Genomic DNA, 15,601 nt, shown 5'->3' with positions numbered 1-15,601 from the left:
ATCGTTTAGGTGATTCCTGAGGTGATTTCCTTCAGAAAGCAAAGGCAGTTCTACGTTTTGCAGCATGTTGTCTCCCCATGTGAGTGTGACAGTTGCCTCCCTCCCTCTGCCCACCTCTCTGTTTCTCTCTCACAGAAGCGTCGGGCTGCCCGCTGCACTCTAACCCCACACGTACTGAACTCAGAGAGGTGCTCTGTCCCCAGGCTTCCCCCAGCCTGGCCGACCTCTGCTGGAGTCGACCTCCCATGAGCATCTGTAGACATGGGTTATGATGGCAGGATGGACCCACATCTTCGTGTACAGAAGGTTCACTAGGAACCTGACACCCCTTTTTCAAAATAAACCTTTCGAATATTGAATACCAGATCACCTGAAGTCCAGCGGTTTTGAAAGTGTGGCACTTGCCACCTCCCACCCGCATCAGAATCCCCTAAGAATGCTGTGTACAGTGCCAATTCCTGGGCTCCATCCCAGAGTCTCAGAACAGAAAGCCCAGGGGCCGAATTCCAAGAATGTGAATTTTTTAATTTCCCCCGTGTAAGACTTAAGCTCGATAAAGTTAAGAATCTGGTCCAGAGGTTTCCCAATCCAGCAGCTTCAGCCTCGTTGGGAATTCTAGCTCAGAGTTCCCAGTGAGACCTAGTAACTCCTCAATCTTCCCGGGGCCCAGGAAACCATTTTTACAAAATCACCTGGTGCATTTATCTGCACATCCCGGTTTAGGAACCACAACCCCGCAAGGCCCAGGGAGAGAAAGTAGCTGCGTTCCACCTGGAACAGCTCAGACGTGTCAGAGCCTGAACAAATCCGAGGACATGCACAGCCACAGGGACACTATTATGAGGAGTCATTGCAATGGATCATCTTCAGTCTGGATAAAACCAGAAAGAAAATAATCCACAGTTCGAGCACCCTGCCCGGCATGGAAGGCAACGCTATAAATGTCTGCAATTGAATCTTCCATTAACCTAACCGTTTTTTAGTTTATGAGGATCTTTCCCATCTAGAAACAAGAATAGCTGCCAAGTGCAGCCTGCCCACCAGACAACACACTGCTGGTTTTACACGCGTTGACTCATTTACACTCACTACAATTATATAGAATAGGGACTGTTGTTAACTCCAGTTTATAGAGGTGTAAATGCAGGCATGGAGAGGAGGAACTTTCCCCGAGTCAAAAAGCTAGAGGCACTCCTGGGATTGGGTCCAAGGGTCATCTGGTCCTAGGGACATGTCAGGGAACTCAGGAATGCCACACTTGGAGGCAGGAGAGCCGGTCAGCCTTGTCCCAAAGTGGATTTACTAAGTGGATTTACTAAACTTTAATGAGGGATTCCTAGAAGTCACTAAGACTCTACTTAGGAAATTTAATAGGGTTTAATGGAGGTTAACAAGGTACATCCAATTTTCCTGCCAGGTTTTTTAACTTACCAGAGCCGAGTGGAGATTAACAAGCTCAGGAGGTGTAAAGGCACCTGCGTGATTTAATGGGGTTAATGAAACTGTCAGAGGTGGGCCGGGAGGGACAGAGCTGGGGCACGCCACTGTTAACCACTCAGTCTGGTTGAGGTCAAGAGACGTTTATTAAAAAGCTGAAGCCTGCCCTGTCCTGCTATGGGCACCACAGGGGAAGCAAGTCAAAGAAGGCCACAACCAACATGCGGCCATGGTTACTCCTCGATGGTGGGATTTGGAGTCTTATTTTGTGCCTTTTTGGTGTCGTCTAAATCATTGATAACGGGCATGAATCATTTTCACCAAACCTATAAAATTGCAAAGCAATTCTTCTCCACATGCTTAGTCGTGAGGTGACATATTCCTCAAACCTGTAGAAAATAGGTAAAAGCCACAAGAATAAGACAGTCTTAAATTGGGCAGCACTTCACTGGCAAAGGGCTGTCACCCATCGTCTCGGTGGGTTTTGTCACACCCCGTGAAATAGCCATATACAAGGTAACACCGGGCAGTGGGGGAGAGCCAAAGCAAATCCTCTCTTCTGCCTCCCAGCGTGGCGCAATGTCTTCACTGAGCCTTACTATGTGCCAGGCCCAACGCTAAGCACGTTACATGCCATTATTCTACTACCTAGATAAGTTTATTAGAGAGGTGAAATGGCTTGTCCCAGGCCACCAGGACGTGGTGGGGACGAGAGTCAAACACAGGTCTGTCTGGCCTCAAAGTCCAGCGTGCCCTGCTGCTCACTCAGCGGATGAGCTACTATCTCATGGGAGCATTGTTCTCAACAGTGAAGAAGTGGAAACAATCTGTATGTCAAATAAAAGGCAACCGGTTTTGGAAGTATTATGTCTACGTGTAAAATAATATCTAATGCATGGAAGAACTTTCATCTCAGTTTAGAAATACTAGATAGGTATAGTACATAGGTATATACGCACACGTGTTATATGAACATGAATATATACACATACACACGTAAATACATGCGCGCACGCACACACCTGTGTCTGTGACTCAGGCCGCATCTGTAGGCATATCAAAACATCTACTTCCCAGCTCCATGTATAGCCATACTGTATCTGTATCATATGATTCAGAGGAAGGGGAAAATAGGAAGAAAAAGGCTTTCTGAAAATCAAGGGAGCTTCCTGGAAGAAGAGGCTCCTAAACAGGCCCTTGAAGAAAATGGAAGGTTCCACAGGAGCCTAGGCTGAGGGGAAGTCCAGTCGGGAGGGAAAAGCTCAGATGCCAGAGTGAGGAGCATGGACTGTGGAGTCACCAAACCTACTGTTTTTTGTTTTTTTTAAGATTTTATTTTTATTTATTTGAGAGAGAGAGAATGAGAGATAGAGAGCACGAGAGAGAAGAGGGTCAGAGGGAGAAGCAGACTCCCCGCTGAGCAGGGAGCCTGATGCGGGACTCGATCCCGGGACTCCAGGATCATGACCTGAGCCGAAGGCAGTCGCCTAACCAACTGAGCCACCCAGGCGCCCCACCAAACCTACTGTTAATAAAAATCCAAACCAAGCAATGCGATATGGCCAAGAAAATGTTTGAGTATCTGCTGTGTGCCAGGTGTCTGAGGGAATCTGGAAAGGGACTCTGTCCTCCGGGAGCTGGGAATTTCAGAGGAGTTCATTGTGAGACAGGGACGGAAAGTAAACCTTCCACTGCTGAAATCCTAGGGTCTGCGGGGCAGCCTCGGAGCCCCGCACCAGCCCGCCTTCAGATGAAGGGGCCGTGCGTAATGGGCTCTTGCCATCTTAGAGAAGCCAGTAAGGCTTAGCGAATGCAATGAGCTTAATTAAGCGAAGGCGGCTAATGAGAGAGACTTTCTGACAGCACATGACTACCGGGAAGATGGGACCATGCTAAAGGAGCAACGGGAGGACCCCGGTGCCCAATCAGACCCCTCTGAGGCTCCTGCTTAGGGGACGGGGGAGTTCAGGGGTGGACCCGGCTTCAGGGCGAGCAGTGCCCTCAGCTGTGCGGGGGTCCAACTCAGCCATGTCAACAAGCAACTGCCTGAAGGTGAAACTGTAAGTAATGAAGCTTAAGGAAGCCCAAAGAATGAGAACTGAGGAAAGCAACACTGACAAAATCCCAGCCTGCCTACTGGAGTTTATCTGCACTAGACCAAGTTGGACCTCACTGAGCCAACTTAAACAGTTCTGAAGAGGCTCCACCTCCACCACCTTCAACGGTAAGGATGTTTATTTCTGGTGGCTAATATCATTTGATATGATGCATCCTATTTGTGTCTCTAGCAAGGAATATTTCCTTGAATATGAAAAAGTGGTCAGGACACCCATATCGGCAGAAACAAGAGCTATTATTTGTTAAACACCTACTCAGTGCTAGACACTGTGCTAGGGTCATAATTCTCACACCAATCTGCAAAGAAGCTATCAACATCCCTATTTTTCCAGTGGGGAAACTGAGGCTCAGGGAAGTTAGATGGCTGTCCTAGAGTCTTATGGTGAGCTGGATTTGAACCTATGTCAGTCTGATTCCTCTGTGCACCGTGTGACCCCTACTACAGAGAGAAGTCGAATACTCACAGTGTGGCAGACATGGAGGGGCAGGAAAGCTCTCAGCAGAACTCAGGATCTCAGCAGTCGGGGGGTTGGGGTGGTTCGTGCAGGGAAAAAGCCCTCCACATCCCATGAGCCCGGCGCAGTAGTGACAGAAGGAGATTGAGTTACCAAGAGAAGATTGTTTTGTTCGGTGGCTCCTATCCAAAGAAAGAGAACAAAACGTATGATGTGTTTTGGACTTCTGTAGGGAAACACAGACTTCTGTCCCAAGGTGACTTTAGGGAAGAAGGCCTCAGAGATCTTGGATTGCAAAACCCCAACATCCCTCAGGAGTAAGCCTCATGCCCAGAACTCCTAGCTCTGGGAACTGTCTGGGTCCCCTCTCTGCTCCCCTGAGCTGCCAAAGGACGTTAGGAAAAGTGGGTCAGGGGCTCCGCGTCTGGAGTCCTTAACTGGTTTCTCCACACCGAACTCGGAGGAGGGAGTGTGGCCACCAGGTGGCGCCCTCCCCCTAGTGGCAGCCCCAGGCCACAGGGGAAGGCTCAGGGGTATTTTCTGTCCCCTCACAGGAGCTGTGTTCAGTGACTGCTTTGATTCACACCACTGTAAAAATCTAAACAGTCAAGGCAGAAAGGGACTTAGATCTCTGGTCCGACCCCCTCGTTTTACAGATGACACCAAGGTCCGGGGGTGGGGGGCAAGGAAATGCCCAGGGTCACACTGCAGGCTAAAACCCCTTCTCTAAAGCCACTGGGTCTGGTGCTTTCCCTACACACCAAGTGTTCTCACACTCCCACAAACACCTCCCACTCCCCACCAATGAACTGCTGAAACTACTCCAAGCCAAGAGCCGTAGCTCAGGGCGTTGGGGGAAGTCATCGCTTCGCTCTTCCCTGCCACTCCCTCTTGCTTCTAGATGAAGCCCTGCAGCCCAACCCCAACTACCACAGAGGCAGTAACGATAGTTCATGTTTACCACTGCCTATTCTGGGCTAGCCTGAGAGCTTTCCAATCATCATCTAATCATTACTGGGTCATCACATCTCCGTGAGTCATTCTGCTTTCCCTTTTACAGAAGAGGGAGGGCTCTGGGGCTCAGAGAGGTTAAGAAACCTGTCCAGTGCCACACAGCTTATCCAACCAGCTCATGTGGTTGTTGAGTACAGGCCAGGGGATCAGTCCCGGCCTCCCTGTTGACCTTGGCCCTGTCTCTTGTACTATATTCTGTTTCAAAACACTTCAAAAAACCTTTTCCCGTTTCAGCCTGACAAGAGTTCTATGGATCGAGGAAAAGCATCATTAGCCCATCTTAAAGATTAGAAAACTGGGACCCGAGAAGATGGGTGGCCCAAGGTCACCTGACACATGGTAGGCTTGGATCTGCAACCCAGGGCTTTACCCACTGTGTGGAATACTCCAAAGGACCCTCCACAGCTCACTGCCCAACTACAGCCCTGCTGATGTCTCCCAAACTTGTGGAACTCAGTGGCTAAAATCGCAGGTTTAGGAGACAGATGAGTTTGGGTGTGCACGCCGGCTGGGCCACTTAGTTATGTGACTGTGAATAGTTACCTACCCTCCGTGGCTGTTAGGAAGCGTAAATGAGCCCATAGATGTTGCACACTGCTCCCTGGTGCACAGTAAGTGCTCAGGAAATGGTGGCTAGTTATTGATATGATTAACTAAAGCTCTGTGTTTAATATTCCTGCTACATGAGCCTTAAGATGTACCTTGTCCCATATGGCAGCCATTAGCCAAGTATGGTTACTGAGTACTTGAAATGTGGTCCAAGCTAAGATGTGCTCTAAGTATAAAATACACCCCTGAATTTGAAGACTTAATATGAAAAAAAGAATGGAAAATATCTCAAAAATAATTTCTATATGGACTACATGTCGAAATTACAGTTTAGACATACTGCATTAAATAAATATATATATAATATATAAGTAATGTAATAAACTATATTGTTCAATTTTATTCCACCTGTTTCTCTTTACTTTTTTAATGTGCCTCCTAGAAAAACTGTAATTACATACATGGCTCGCATTTGTGGCTTGCACAGTATTTCTACTGTATACTGCTGCATTACTTTCAGAAATCCCACTACTGCAGCCTGCCTGCCCTGGTTTACCTTAATGATGTGGAATGTAAGGGATTTGAACCAGGAATCCACTCACTGGCTGGATGCCCTTGGGCAAGTCACTGCAACTTTCTGTGCCAATTGGAAATACAGGTCCGCCCCCTCCCTGGCCCCCCCCCCCATCTGAAAGCAGAGCATTCCTATGACACCTTTCGTAAGCCAAAATGGCATAAAGCAAAGGAGTAATTACCATGAATCTATATGGGGGAAAAAAACTGAGCATTCCCAGACCAAAACAAGAACTTCCTAGGCTTCTCTGATACCTTAGGACACATCTAGCTAATGGAGATAGAGCACAGATGCTCACAGGCGCAGGTCAAAGCTCTGGTAGATTTTGAAGCTGAGATGCTGAGTGTGGTTCTCAGGAAAGGAGCCTGGTGGGGCCCCTCTCACCGCGGGGGGCCTGCGCTGCCTCTTGTAACACCTCACTGCAAAACACACACTGAATGCTATTTTTGCTTTTTGCCTTTTTTCAGAAAAGTGAAAATTCTCTTCTAATTTCTTTTGGTTAGCAGAAAGCAGGTCCTCACATAGGTCTTTCATAAAGTGAAGTAGCAGAGGACAAACTTCTGAAAGGCAGGGGTACCTGTGTGCCCTGACCTTTCCAAAACAAACCAAACCAAAATAAATCCTCAACGCCTCACAGGCTATTGTGGGGGTGAAATAAAATCATAAAAATAGATCTACCAGGGACAATGCACTACTTTGCATGCCTTATCTCATTCAGTCCTCACACAGCCCAGGAAGTTGGGGTCATGATCTCTCCCAGTTTGTAGGTGAGGACACAAGGCTCAGAAATGTTCAGTCACTTGTCCAGAGTCTCTTGGCCACTGTATTGTTCTATATCCTGCACTAAAAGTTGAAGTAAACACAGGGGGAAAAGAATAAAATTCCCCGCTGTGACCTTGAGCCAGTCCCTCCATCCTATGGGCCTCGGTTTCCCCTTCCTGTAAAATGAGGGAAATGTTTGGATGGTGGGTAAGAATCTTTGAGGTCCCAGTGTTATGGGGTGCTCTGAACATTTCTGTGAAAACAGGACTTCTGGAACTCTTCGAAAGTCCGATGACTTCCATTGTCCATTCTGTGGGGATAAATGTGCATTTCTGTTTGTTTTAATAACATTTGTAGGAGCTTTATATAGTGTCTATGTCTGCTTACATTAGACGCTGTGTATTATAGTTAAGAGTCTTTCACTATTTCCCATATAAACCTTGTTTTTTATGGGTTTGGGAGAGCTCAGCTGTAAAAACTCCCTTGGCTGAAAAAAAAATTTTTTTTTCAAACAGATTAGGTTTAAATCAGGAGGCTGATTTCAGACACTTCAGACCCTGCATATTTTTTCTTCCTAGTCACTTTTCATTTAAAAATGAGACTGGCTGATTTCTTAGTTTCGTTTCTTTTATGGGGATTTAGCAAGACCATAAGCTTAACTGTTGGTTGTATGATGAGAATGGATCCAGAGCCTTTTCCAAGGGAGGGGGGGGGGCGGCGCTGAAGCCTTCAGACCTCCTTCTAATCCTAGCTCACTAGCTCAGTCTTCTTCGACTGGATGTGTGACCCTGAGCTGGTCATTGGTCATTTCACCTTCCCTTCTTCCTCGCAGGAGCAGGATTCCTGCACTGAACCCTTCTAGTTTATGGGGAGAAAAACATGCTTGGAGAAGTGGAAGTTCCAAGGAAAGATGAATGCACTATACAAATATCAGAGGCTGGGACAAAGAATAACATGCTGTTTTCACCAGCAGAAAGTAGATTCCTGGAGTGAGAGTGTTACAGTCAGGAGAGAACCCAGAGGTCGAGAAGCCTACCACCTTCCTCACATTATAGATGGGATCCACTCTGAGCTGGGACAGGGGAAGAGAGTTACTGGTGAAGGCTGGGGTTAGAATCCAGATTCCTTCCCAAACCCCCTTCTTTCTTTCTAAACCACCTCACTTTGGGGGCCAAGAAAGGTCCGACTGAGACAGCTATATTTGTATGAACACACACACACACATCTTGGAGGTGCTCTGAGATGTGGGGAAAAGCCAGATCTCCAGAGGCAGACAGAGATGCCCTTTGATCCGAGCCAACCCACCTTTTACCGTCTGTGTGACCTTGAACGAAGTCCTTCACCTCTCCGGAGCCCAGCTGCCTCAGTATTAACCTCATGCAATCTTCATGAGGCTTAAATGAAATAATGCATGCTAAGGGCTTAAATGATTTCCTCTACAAATTTTAGTTGTTATGATTATTTCAGGCATTAATAGGTTTTAAATGTAAGAAAAAAAATAAACGTAAGAAAAGATTCTATTTACTGCGTGGAAGGAATAACAAAACTCTTCACAACAAATATTTACTATTGTATGTTAATGGGTGGTGATTATTAGGATTCTTTCATATTCTTATGTTGATACACACAGTGCCTAGCACCAGGTGGGTGCTCAATTCATGTATGTTGAATCAAGTGTACGAAAAGTACACTGGCCACTGGAGAAATTGGAAGGCAACGGCGGTGTAATTTTTTTCGTTGTAAAAGTAATACTTATTCATTGTTTAAAAATGTAGAAAAATATAGCTCAGCAGAAGGAAAAGTCAAAATTATCCCTATTCCCCAAACTCAGAGGTAGAGGTGTAAATGTTTTGATGTATATTCTTCCACTTTTTCTCCGCGAATGCTATTTAGGTTAGTTTTACATAAAGCAGGTCTGGATAAACAGTCTTTAGCAACCCGGGAAGGATTTTTTTTTTTTCCTCCACTTAATATATCATGAACAATCTCTATGTCAATTCCCACACTTTTTCCAGTGGCTGTGTAGTAACCCACTGTACTGATGGATTTATTTAACCAGTTCTGTAATTATAACACATCGGGTCCTTCTGTATTTTTCACTCTTCAGTAGAACAGTCCTGTCGTTAAAGCTTTGTAACATCAGTGACTACTCCCTTACAATAAATTCCTGGAATTTACTTTTAAGTCAGCGACCATTCCATTTCCCCCCTTGATTAAAAAAAGGGGGGGATGTTCTTAATTCAAAAATACTAATGACACTGTTTCTGCCTCTGCTGGATTGAGGCAGGTTTCCGACAAACCGCGTTGAACCCTGGGAGAGAATAAGGAAGCACCCGCCAGGCTCTAAAGCCATTCCATGGAGCGAGCGCTCACGAAAGGTGAGAGGCTGGAGAGCCGGCGGCGGAGACATGCCCGGGAGCCCGACTCCGGAGACCCCCTGCGCAGACTGGTTTGTGAAACCCGGAGCAAGTCCGCCGCGGCCTGGGGGCTGGGCTCTGCCAGCCGGCGAGGGAGGGCTGCAAGTGTGGCTCGGGCGTTCTGGGGGAGAGAGGGAGAACACCCCCACAAGGGGCAGCCCCCTGTCTCAGCTCCCAGGTCCTAGGCCTGAGATGGGGACCACACATGGTTGGAACTGAATTTGAGGCTCCACCACTGTCTTCTCAAGCACGGCTTGGGCCCGGCCGGATGGGGCTTCCTGAGGAGGCATGGTTATGCCAAGCTTGGCTCCGGCTGCCTCGGGCGGTACCCCTCGGTACCCTCTCCACTCACTGGCCAGGGCTCCGGGAAAGCAGGACCCGGGTGCGCATTCCTCCCGTGCCTAGGATACTTCACGGCGCTAAAAATAGTCGAGGGAGCCGAGCTCTGCGTAAAGCCAGAGGACCATCTATAAACTACACTGGAGTCCTGGGTTCGAATCCAGATAAGGCCCCCTTCCGTGTGGAGGAACCAGGATTGGCTTGCTCCCTGAGCCTCAGTTTCTCCATGCGTGTCAGGATGTCTAACAGGCTTCTCAGCTCTTGGAAAGAAAAGGAAAAAAGAAAAAGAAAACCCCTCGATTTTTCTTTTCTGTTCCTCCCTGAGGGCCTTGGGGCCTGGGCCCGGGGACTGAGGCCGGGGGAGGGGTGTGCCGGGCGGCTCATTACCGCGAGGTGTTGCCCTAGTTAAATCGCGGGCCTGTTTGATCTGGCGGCGGGTGGCGAGAGGAAAAAAAGGAAAAAGTAGGGGGGTCAGAGTAGAGAGACGCTCACACCTCCCCCACCGTTTCCTCGCACCCATAAAACACCTTTTATTAACTCCTTCGCGTCCGCAAGGGCTGGCGTAGCCGTTCAGCTCCTGCCACGGTGTTTACAGCCAAGTCTAATGGGGCCCCATATTCACCCCGATGCCGGGACGAGGCGCCTTGGACACGCCTGATCCTGGAGCTGCCCGGGGTCTCCTTTCTGGCGCACGCCCCAACCTGAGGGCCTCCAGCTCCGGAGCAAGAAAGCGCCCGGAGACCCGCGCGTGCGTCCGCGCGCCTCCCTGGCAGTGAACGCGGAGACCCGTGCGGGCACCGCAGACCGTGAGTTCCCTCGCGCAACGTGGGAGCTGTTGGGACACGTAAAGCGCTTAGCCTCGAGCCTAGCGCAGAGTTGCGCGCAAAGCTAGTTGTCTGTACACTGTTATTTAGGAATACGTAATCGCCAGCGTTTGCCTGCCCCACTTTAGCCTTCCACGCATCCTCGCCTTGGCAAATGCATCCGCTTTTATTCGCTCCTACACCCAGTCCTGGGTGTGCCCGTGGGGGCACAGAAACCAGCTGTCCTGCACAAGTGCCCGAACGAGCAAGCACACACAGTCCATCGCTTTGCACAAATCCACATGCTCTCTCACAAATATCTGTTTAGTGCTTTGTTGCTGCAAAGAAACCTGTCTCAATGTAACCATAAGCACTCACGAGCTTATTTTAGTCAAGGATAAAGTAATAGCCGCTATGATCTGTCGAGCTCTTACTGCATGCAGGGAGCTGTGCTAGGCACACCCTGTGCTTATTATTCCCCCCCACACACACAGTTGCGGGGCTCCGTGTGAGTTCCTGTACCACTACGCACACATCTATAAGATCAGGAATCTCACGTACATGAACATAATCCCCAGCGCATCCGCTCCTCCGAGGTGCAATGCCCTCGGATGCCCTTTATTTGTGTGACAAACCCCCTTCCCAATAACCCCAAAACACCGCCTGCAGACACCATACTAACCCACACACAAGCTCAAATGCTGACCCGTATAAAACCTAGCCTGTCCTCGCTGGGTCTAATTCATTTCCAGTTTTCCTGTCTGTGGGTTCACTAAAGTTATCCTGGCCAGCCATTATATTCTAAAAACTTTGTTCTTTGTCCCACGAATAAATCCTTTATCTACCCCCTTTCCCGACTTGAGTTGCAATTTGGTCTGAACATTTATCAAAACAGAAGTCAGAACAGAAGGTTCTCCACCTAGCAGAAAAGATGGGGCCAGTGGATATACCCACCAAGACATCACACAGGCTGCCTCTGATTTCAGAAAATCTTTTATTAGTCAAGAGCATAGATACTGCTTTGGCAAAGGGAGGGGGCGGTGAGTGGTCTTATAGATTTGAGGTAGAAAAAGGGTAGGGATGGGGGATAAACAAACACCTGAGCGCAGCAGGCATGGTAGGTAGTTTAAATACATAAAAACTTTTCAACATAGAGAAAAGTTTTTATTTACGAAGGAAGGAAGGAAGGAAGGAAGGAAGAAGGGAGAGGGAGAGAGGAAGGAAGGAAGGCAGGAAAGAAGGAAGGAGGGAAAGGAGGGAAGGAGAGAAAGCGTTTCTCTTGGAACTGAATAGGAAGTGCAGCGACAATAAAATAAAATAAAACACCACTGCTTGAGGGAGAAAAACAAAAGGCAGCCCTCCATCTTCCTGGTTTGGTTCTCTTTGCCTGGCAGAAAACTATTGATTCCTCTTATTGCATTTTAATTTGGGAAGAGAGCACCCGGGGGATTTGCCGCAAAGCGGACAGGAGGATGAGAAAAAGAGCCAGTAGGCAAAGTGGAGAAAGCATCGGGGGTTCTAAATTCGCCCCAGAAGGGTTGGAAGGGTGCGTTTTAGGGCGCTGGAGTCCCACAGTCCCTCTCTCCCGCATTGTGCAGCCAAGAGCCGCCCTCTCAGTTTGGGGGGGGTGGATATATATATATTTCTCTTTCTCTTAATGTATTAAAAACAATTTCAAATGACATTGCACGTGCGATCCAAGTGTGTTGTTGCAGCCGGCGACCTGCCAGCTTGCAGCCGAGGCTCTGCGGGATGCGCCCCTATAAGCCCCTGGCACCCAGAGCCTGGCCCTCGCTGCCGCCTTCCTCTCCTCCCGGGGCTCCGGGGTCGGGCAGCCGTGGCGGGGTCCTCGGCGCGGCCTCAGCTCACTGGTTTAACTCCAGCGCCCAGACTTGCTGCGGCCAGCCTGTGCGCCCTTTAATCCTCTTCTCGCCTGGGCCCAGGGCAGGAGGAAAGGCTTCGTGTTGCTGCTGCCAGAGGACACACAAGAAAAGAGGCGAGAGACAGGTTTAAATTTTTCTGCTCCTATCGCCCGGGCATTGAGTTGGGGTGGGGAAAAGGTTTTGGGAGCAGTAACTGGGCGCCTTTCAATAAGTGACAGATTTCTGTTTGCGAAATTGGCAAACAGGCTCATAAATTTGCCTTTATGCGCCAGAGTTTCTGGGGGCCAGGATGGGCTGGGCAGCTTCTGGAAGTATGGTAATGAGAATTTTCTGTTCCTCCTGAAATTGGTGCGCGTAGTTTGGGCTTTATGGCGCCAAAGGATGACCACCGGGGTTGGCAGGTGAGAATTCTACCACTGAACCACCAATGCCCCACGACCACCGGGGTTGGAATGGGAAGGGTGGGAATCAACAGTTTTCCCGCTCTCAGACCTGCTTCCCCCACCACAAGTCCCACCCGCTTTCCAACCTGGTTTAGCGTCGGGCTTAGTTGCGGGGTTGGGTCCCTGCTGGCATGCTGGGAGTCTCAGATGGCTAGGTGAAGGAGGAACGAGTCGGCCTGGCCCACTATCCTCCTTGCCGGCTCTTAGCACGAACGAAGCGGTGCTACTTGCAAGAGGTGTAGATGAGCAGTGGGTGGGGATATGCCCCCAAACTCCTTGCAACCAGGCGTCGCCCCGGCCTGCCTCTCCTCCACCCCAGTGGCAGTTTAGAGACCCGATGCCTATCAGTCTTTCCCAGTCTCCCCAGGAGAGCTTTCCCTAGTTTACCACAGCCCCTGCGAGTCAAAGAAAACCTGGCGGGGCATTCTGGCTGGCTCCAAACTTTGTACGGCGGGCCTGTACAAACCAATTTAGAGAAAGGAGTTCGCTAGCCTGGAAATCACTGCCCTCAGAGGTCCCAGAGCCCTGGGCCAGCGGCACCGCCCTCCAGAAAGTGTTGCCCTCCCTGGAGAGGATCGAGAAAGGTCGAGTAGGGATTGCGATCTCCAAAGCCAAAAGCAGTGGGGGATGCCCGTGCCTCTTGCTTGTCAGAGTTTACACACAAAACGGTCAAGGTCGCCCTAGAGAACTAGCTCGTGGCCAGTGGAGCAGGGGACCCGCTCTAGACTGGGAGTAGAAGACCTGACTTGTTTTACCCCAGTTCCACCTCTGACTCCTCAGTATGTGGCCTCTACCTCCCAGTCCCGTTCTGGGTCTCAGTTTCCCTATCTGTACAACAATGGAAGTAGCCTAGCCTCTTCAGCAAAAACCCTTTGAAAATAGTAACTGAGTCCACGTGCATAAACCCCCACTAAGGCAAATTAAACACTTCTACAGCATTCTTAACGTGGATTCCAGGAAAGCCCAGGAATGGATCAGACCCCCTTGAAATTGGAAGCAAAATATAAGACATGTGCATTTTCCCAGGTCTGCATCTTCCAAAGGATCCTTAAAAGGGATCCTTTTAGGATGGTTTTCATTCACAGCTTTACAAAGACTGTCCCACATTACAAATGAGCTCAAATATGAATCCGCCTCCCACCACCCACACAATCCCACACTACAGCCTCAGAATTCCCCGCAGCCTCTCAAAATCTCACACACGGCAACGCAGACTCCTTCCACTGCGAACTGGGCCTGCGGGTGCTGACCCAGTCCCCACCCTGGGCCGGAGCCCGCAGGCCCCGGACTTACCAGCTCCCTTTTCCGCTTGCTCTCGCGGCCGCCATCCGCCTTCTTGAGTTCGGCCTTGAAGGCTTCGGGGTCGCCGGCCTGTGCGTCCTTGGCCAGCACGTCCATCAGATAGGCGATGTAGCTGGTGGCCAGGCGCAGAGTCTTGATCTTGGAGAGCTTGGTGTCCGCAGGCACGTTGGGGATGCACTCGCGCAGCTCTGCGAACGCGCTGTTAATGCTCTCTGTGCGCCTCCGCTCCTTCTTGGGTCCTGAGGCTTTCCGCCGGCCCAGGCGGCCTCCGAGCGCCTCCAGCCGCCCGGGGCTCTGGCCCGGCCTGGCGTCCGGACCGTAGACTGCGGTGGCCGCCGCGGCTGTGGGCGGTGGCCCGCCGGCGGGGAAGTCTGGGGCAGCGTCGGCGGGGCTCAGCAGCCAGCTCTGGAAGTAGGGCCGCTCCTGGTGACAGCGCGAGGCCGGGCCGAAGAGGAAGGGTTCGTGGAGCATGGGGTGCGTTGGGTGTGGGTGGTGATGGTGGTGATGGTGGTGATGGTGTGCGTAGCTGCCCACGAGGTTCATGTTGGAGCGGCCTCTGGCCTGCGCTGCCAGCGCGATTAGCGCCGCCCCATGCGCCCCACGACTGCCGGGGCCACCCGTGGGCTCCGGGGCGGCGCTGTGCTGGACGCCGGCTTTGGGGCAGTGTGGGGCAAGGCTGAAGAGAGGCGCGCAGCCCGCCGGCTTCTCGCGGGCTAGGACGCCGAGGCCGGGAGACCTATTTAACCCTTCTGCGGCCTCCCCTTCAGGGTCTGGCTTATATAAGGCCGCGGCTTGGATGTCAACCTCTCCCTGGAGCCAATGGTAGGGGGCGGGGAGGAGGAAAGGGGGTGGCCGTCCCTGGTTTTAAGCTCGGGCTAGCCAGCACCGCTCAACTCTAGGCCGCCTGCGGGGACAGGGAGGCGGCCCCGCCTCCGCCTCCCCACCCCCAGTTCCTGGCTGGGGGGAGGCGGGGGCTCCCTACTTGAGGCACAGGCCTGTCAACACCCTAGACGGTGGCTGCCCCCTCCTCCCTGTGGACCCAGGGAAAGGAATCCAGAATCATCCGGGAACAGAAGGCTTTCACCTAGAGCCCACCCCTTGATTTCTCCTGATAGGGAAACTGAGACTCAGAGAAAGAGTGTCTTGTTTTTAGACTGTACAGAATTCGGAATAGGAATTCTAGCCCTTCTCAGTCCTGAGCTCCATCTACTCCCCTCAGCGTCAGAAGACGAGAGGGCCCTGCCAGAGGCAGCACAGACCCCTAACGTCTCCCTGAAGCACCCCCAGCCCCTAGTCATCAGCCTCATCCAGCGGGGGCCCTGAGCGGTACTTTGCAACCCAGTAGCGCACCCGCCAACTCTGCCCAAGGCATCTATACCCGCCCAGGGCTGGAGAAGATTTGGTGTGTGGGGGAGGGGGTGGAGGAAGTCAGGCTCCAAGCCCACAGGCATTTACTGATTTGTTCCGGGCTCCAGGGCCTGGGAGTCACTCTTCTCGCCTCCCGG

The 15,601-nt window shown here is 50.7% G+C and overlaps 1 protein-coding gene across 2 annotated transcripts; it reads right to left on the bottom strand.

Moving 5' to 3' along the window:
• Positions 1–4,028: 4,028 nt before the first annotated feature.
• On the bottom strand, positions 4,029–14,827 carry HAND1 (heart and neural crest derivatives expressed 1). 2 transcript variants are annotated; one of them, XM_073890669.1, is made up of 2 exons: positions 14,088–14,771; positions 4,029–4,192 (listed from the first exon to the last, which is right to left on the bottom strand). In XM_073890669.1, the coding sequence occupies exons 1-2, from the start codon at positions 14,637–14,639 to the stop codon at positions 4,160–4,162; spliced, it is 585 nt and encodes a 194-aa protein (XP_073746770.1). In that variant the 5' UTR covers positions 14,640–14,771; the 3' UTR covers positions 4,029–4,159. The 2 variants fall into 2 exon arrangements, with proteins under 2 accessions (XP_073746770.1, XP_025722419.1); XM_025866634.2 differs by lacking the exon at positions 4,029–4,192 and adding an exon at positions 11,474–12,438 and having other exon boundaries at positions 14,088–14,827.
• Between the last annotated feature and the right edge of the window lie 774 nt (positions 14,828–15,601).

Source organism: Callorhinus ursinus, unplaced genomic scaffold (assembly GCF_003265705.2).
Source record: "Callorhinus ursinus isolate GAN/ISIS: 27379988/994484 unplaced genomic scaffold, GSC_fseal_2.0 scaffold3, whole genome shotgun sequence".
NCBI lineage: Eukaryota > Metazoa > Chordata > Mammalia > Carnivora > Otariidae > Callorhinus > Callorhinus ursinus.
Note: the sequence above shows the minus strand (reverse complement) of the source record. Positions and strands in the feature narration are given on the sequence as shown.

What these genes read in the sequence shown, in the direction of transcription:
- HAND1 (XM_025866634.2), bottom strand. Translation starts at nt 14,639, where the DNA reads ATGAACCTCGTGGGCAGCTACGCACACCATCACCACCATCACCACCAT. An exon ending in GCAAGCGGAAAAGGGAGCTG is followed by an intron (nt 12,439 to 14,087) that starts GTAAGTCCGGGG and finishes GTCCTCTGGCAG; the next exon opens with CAGCAACACGAAGCCTTTCC.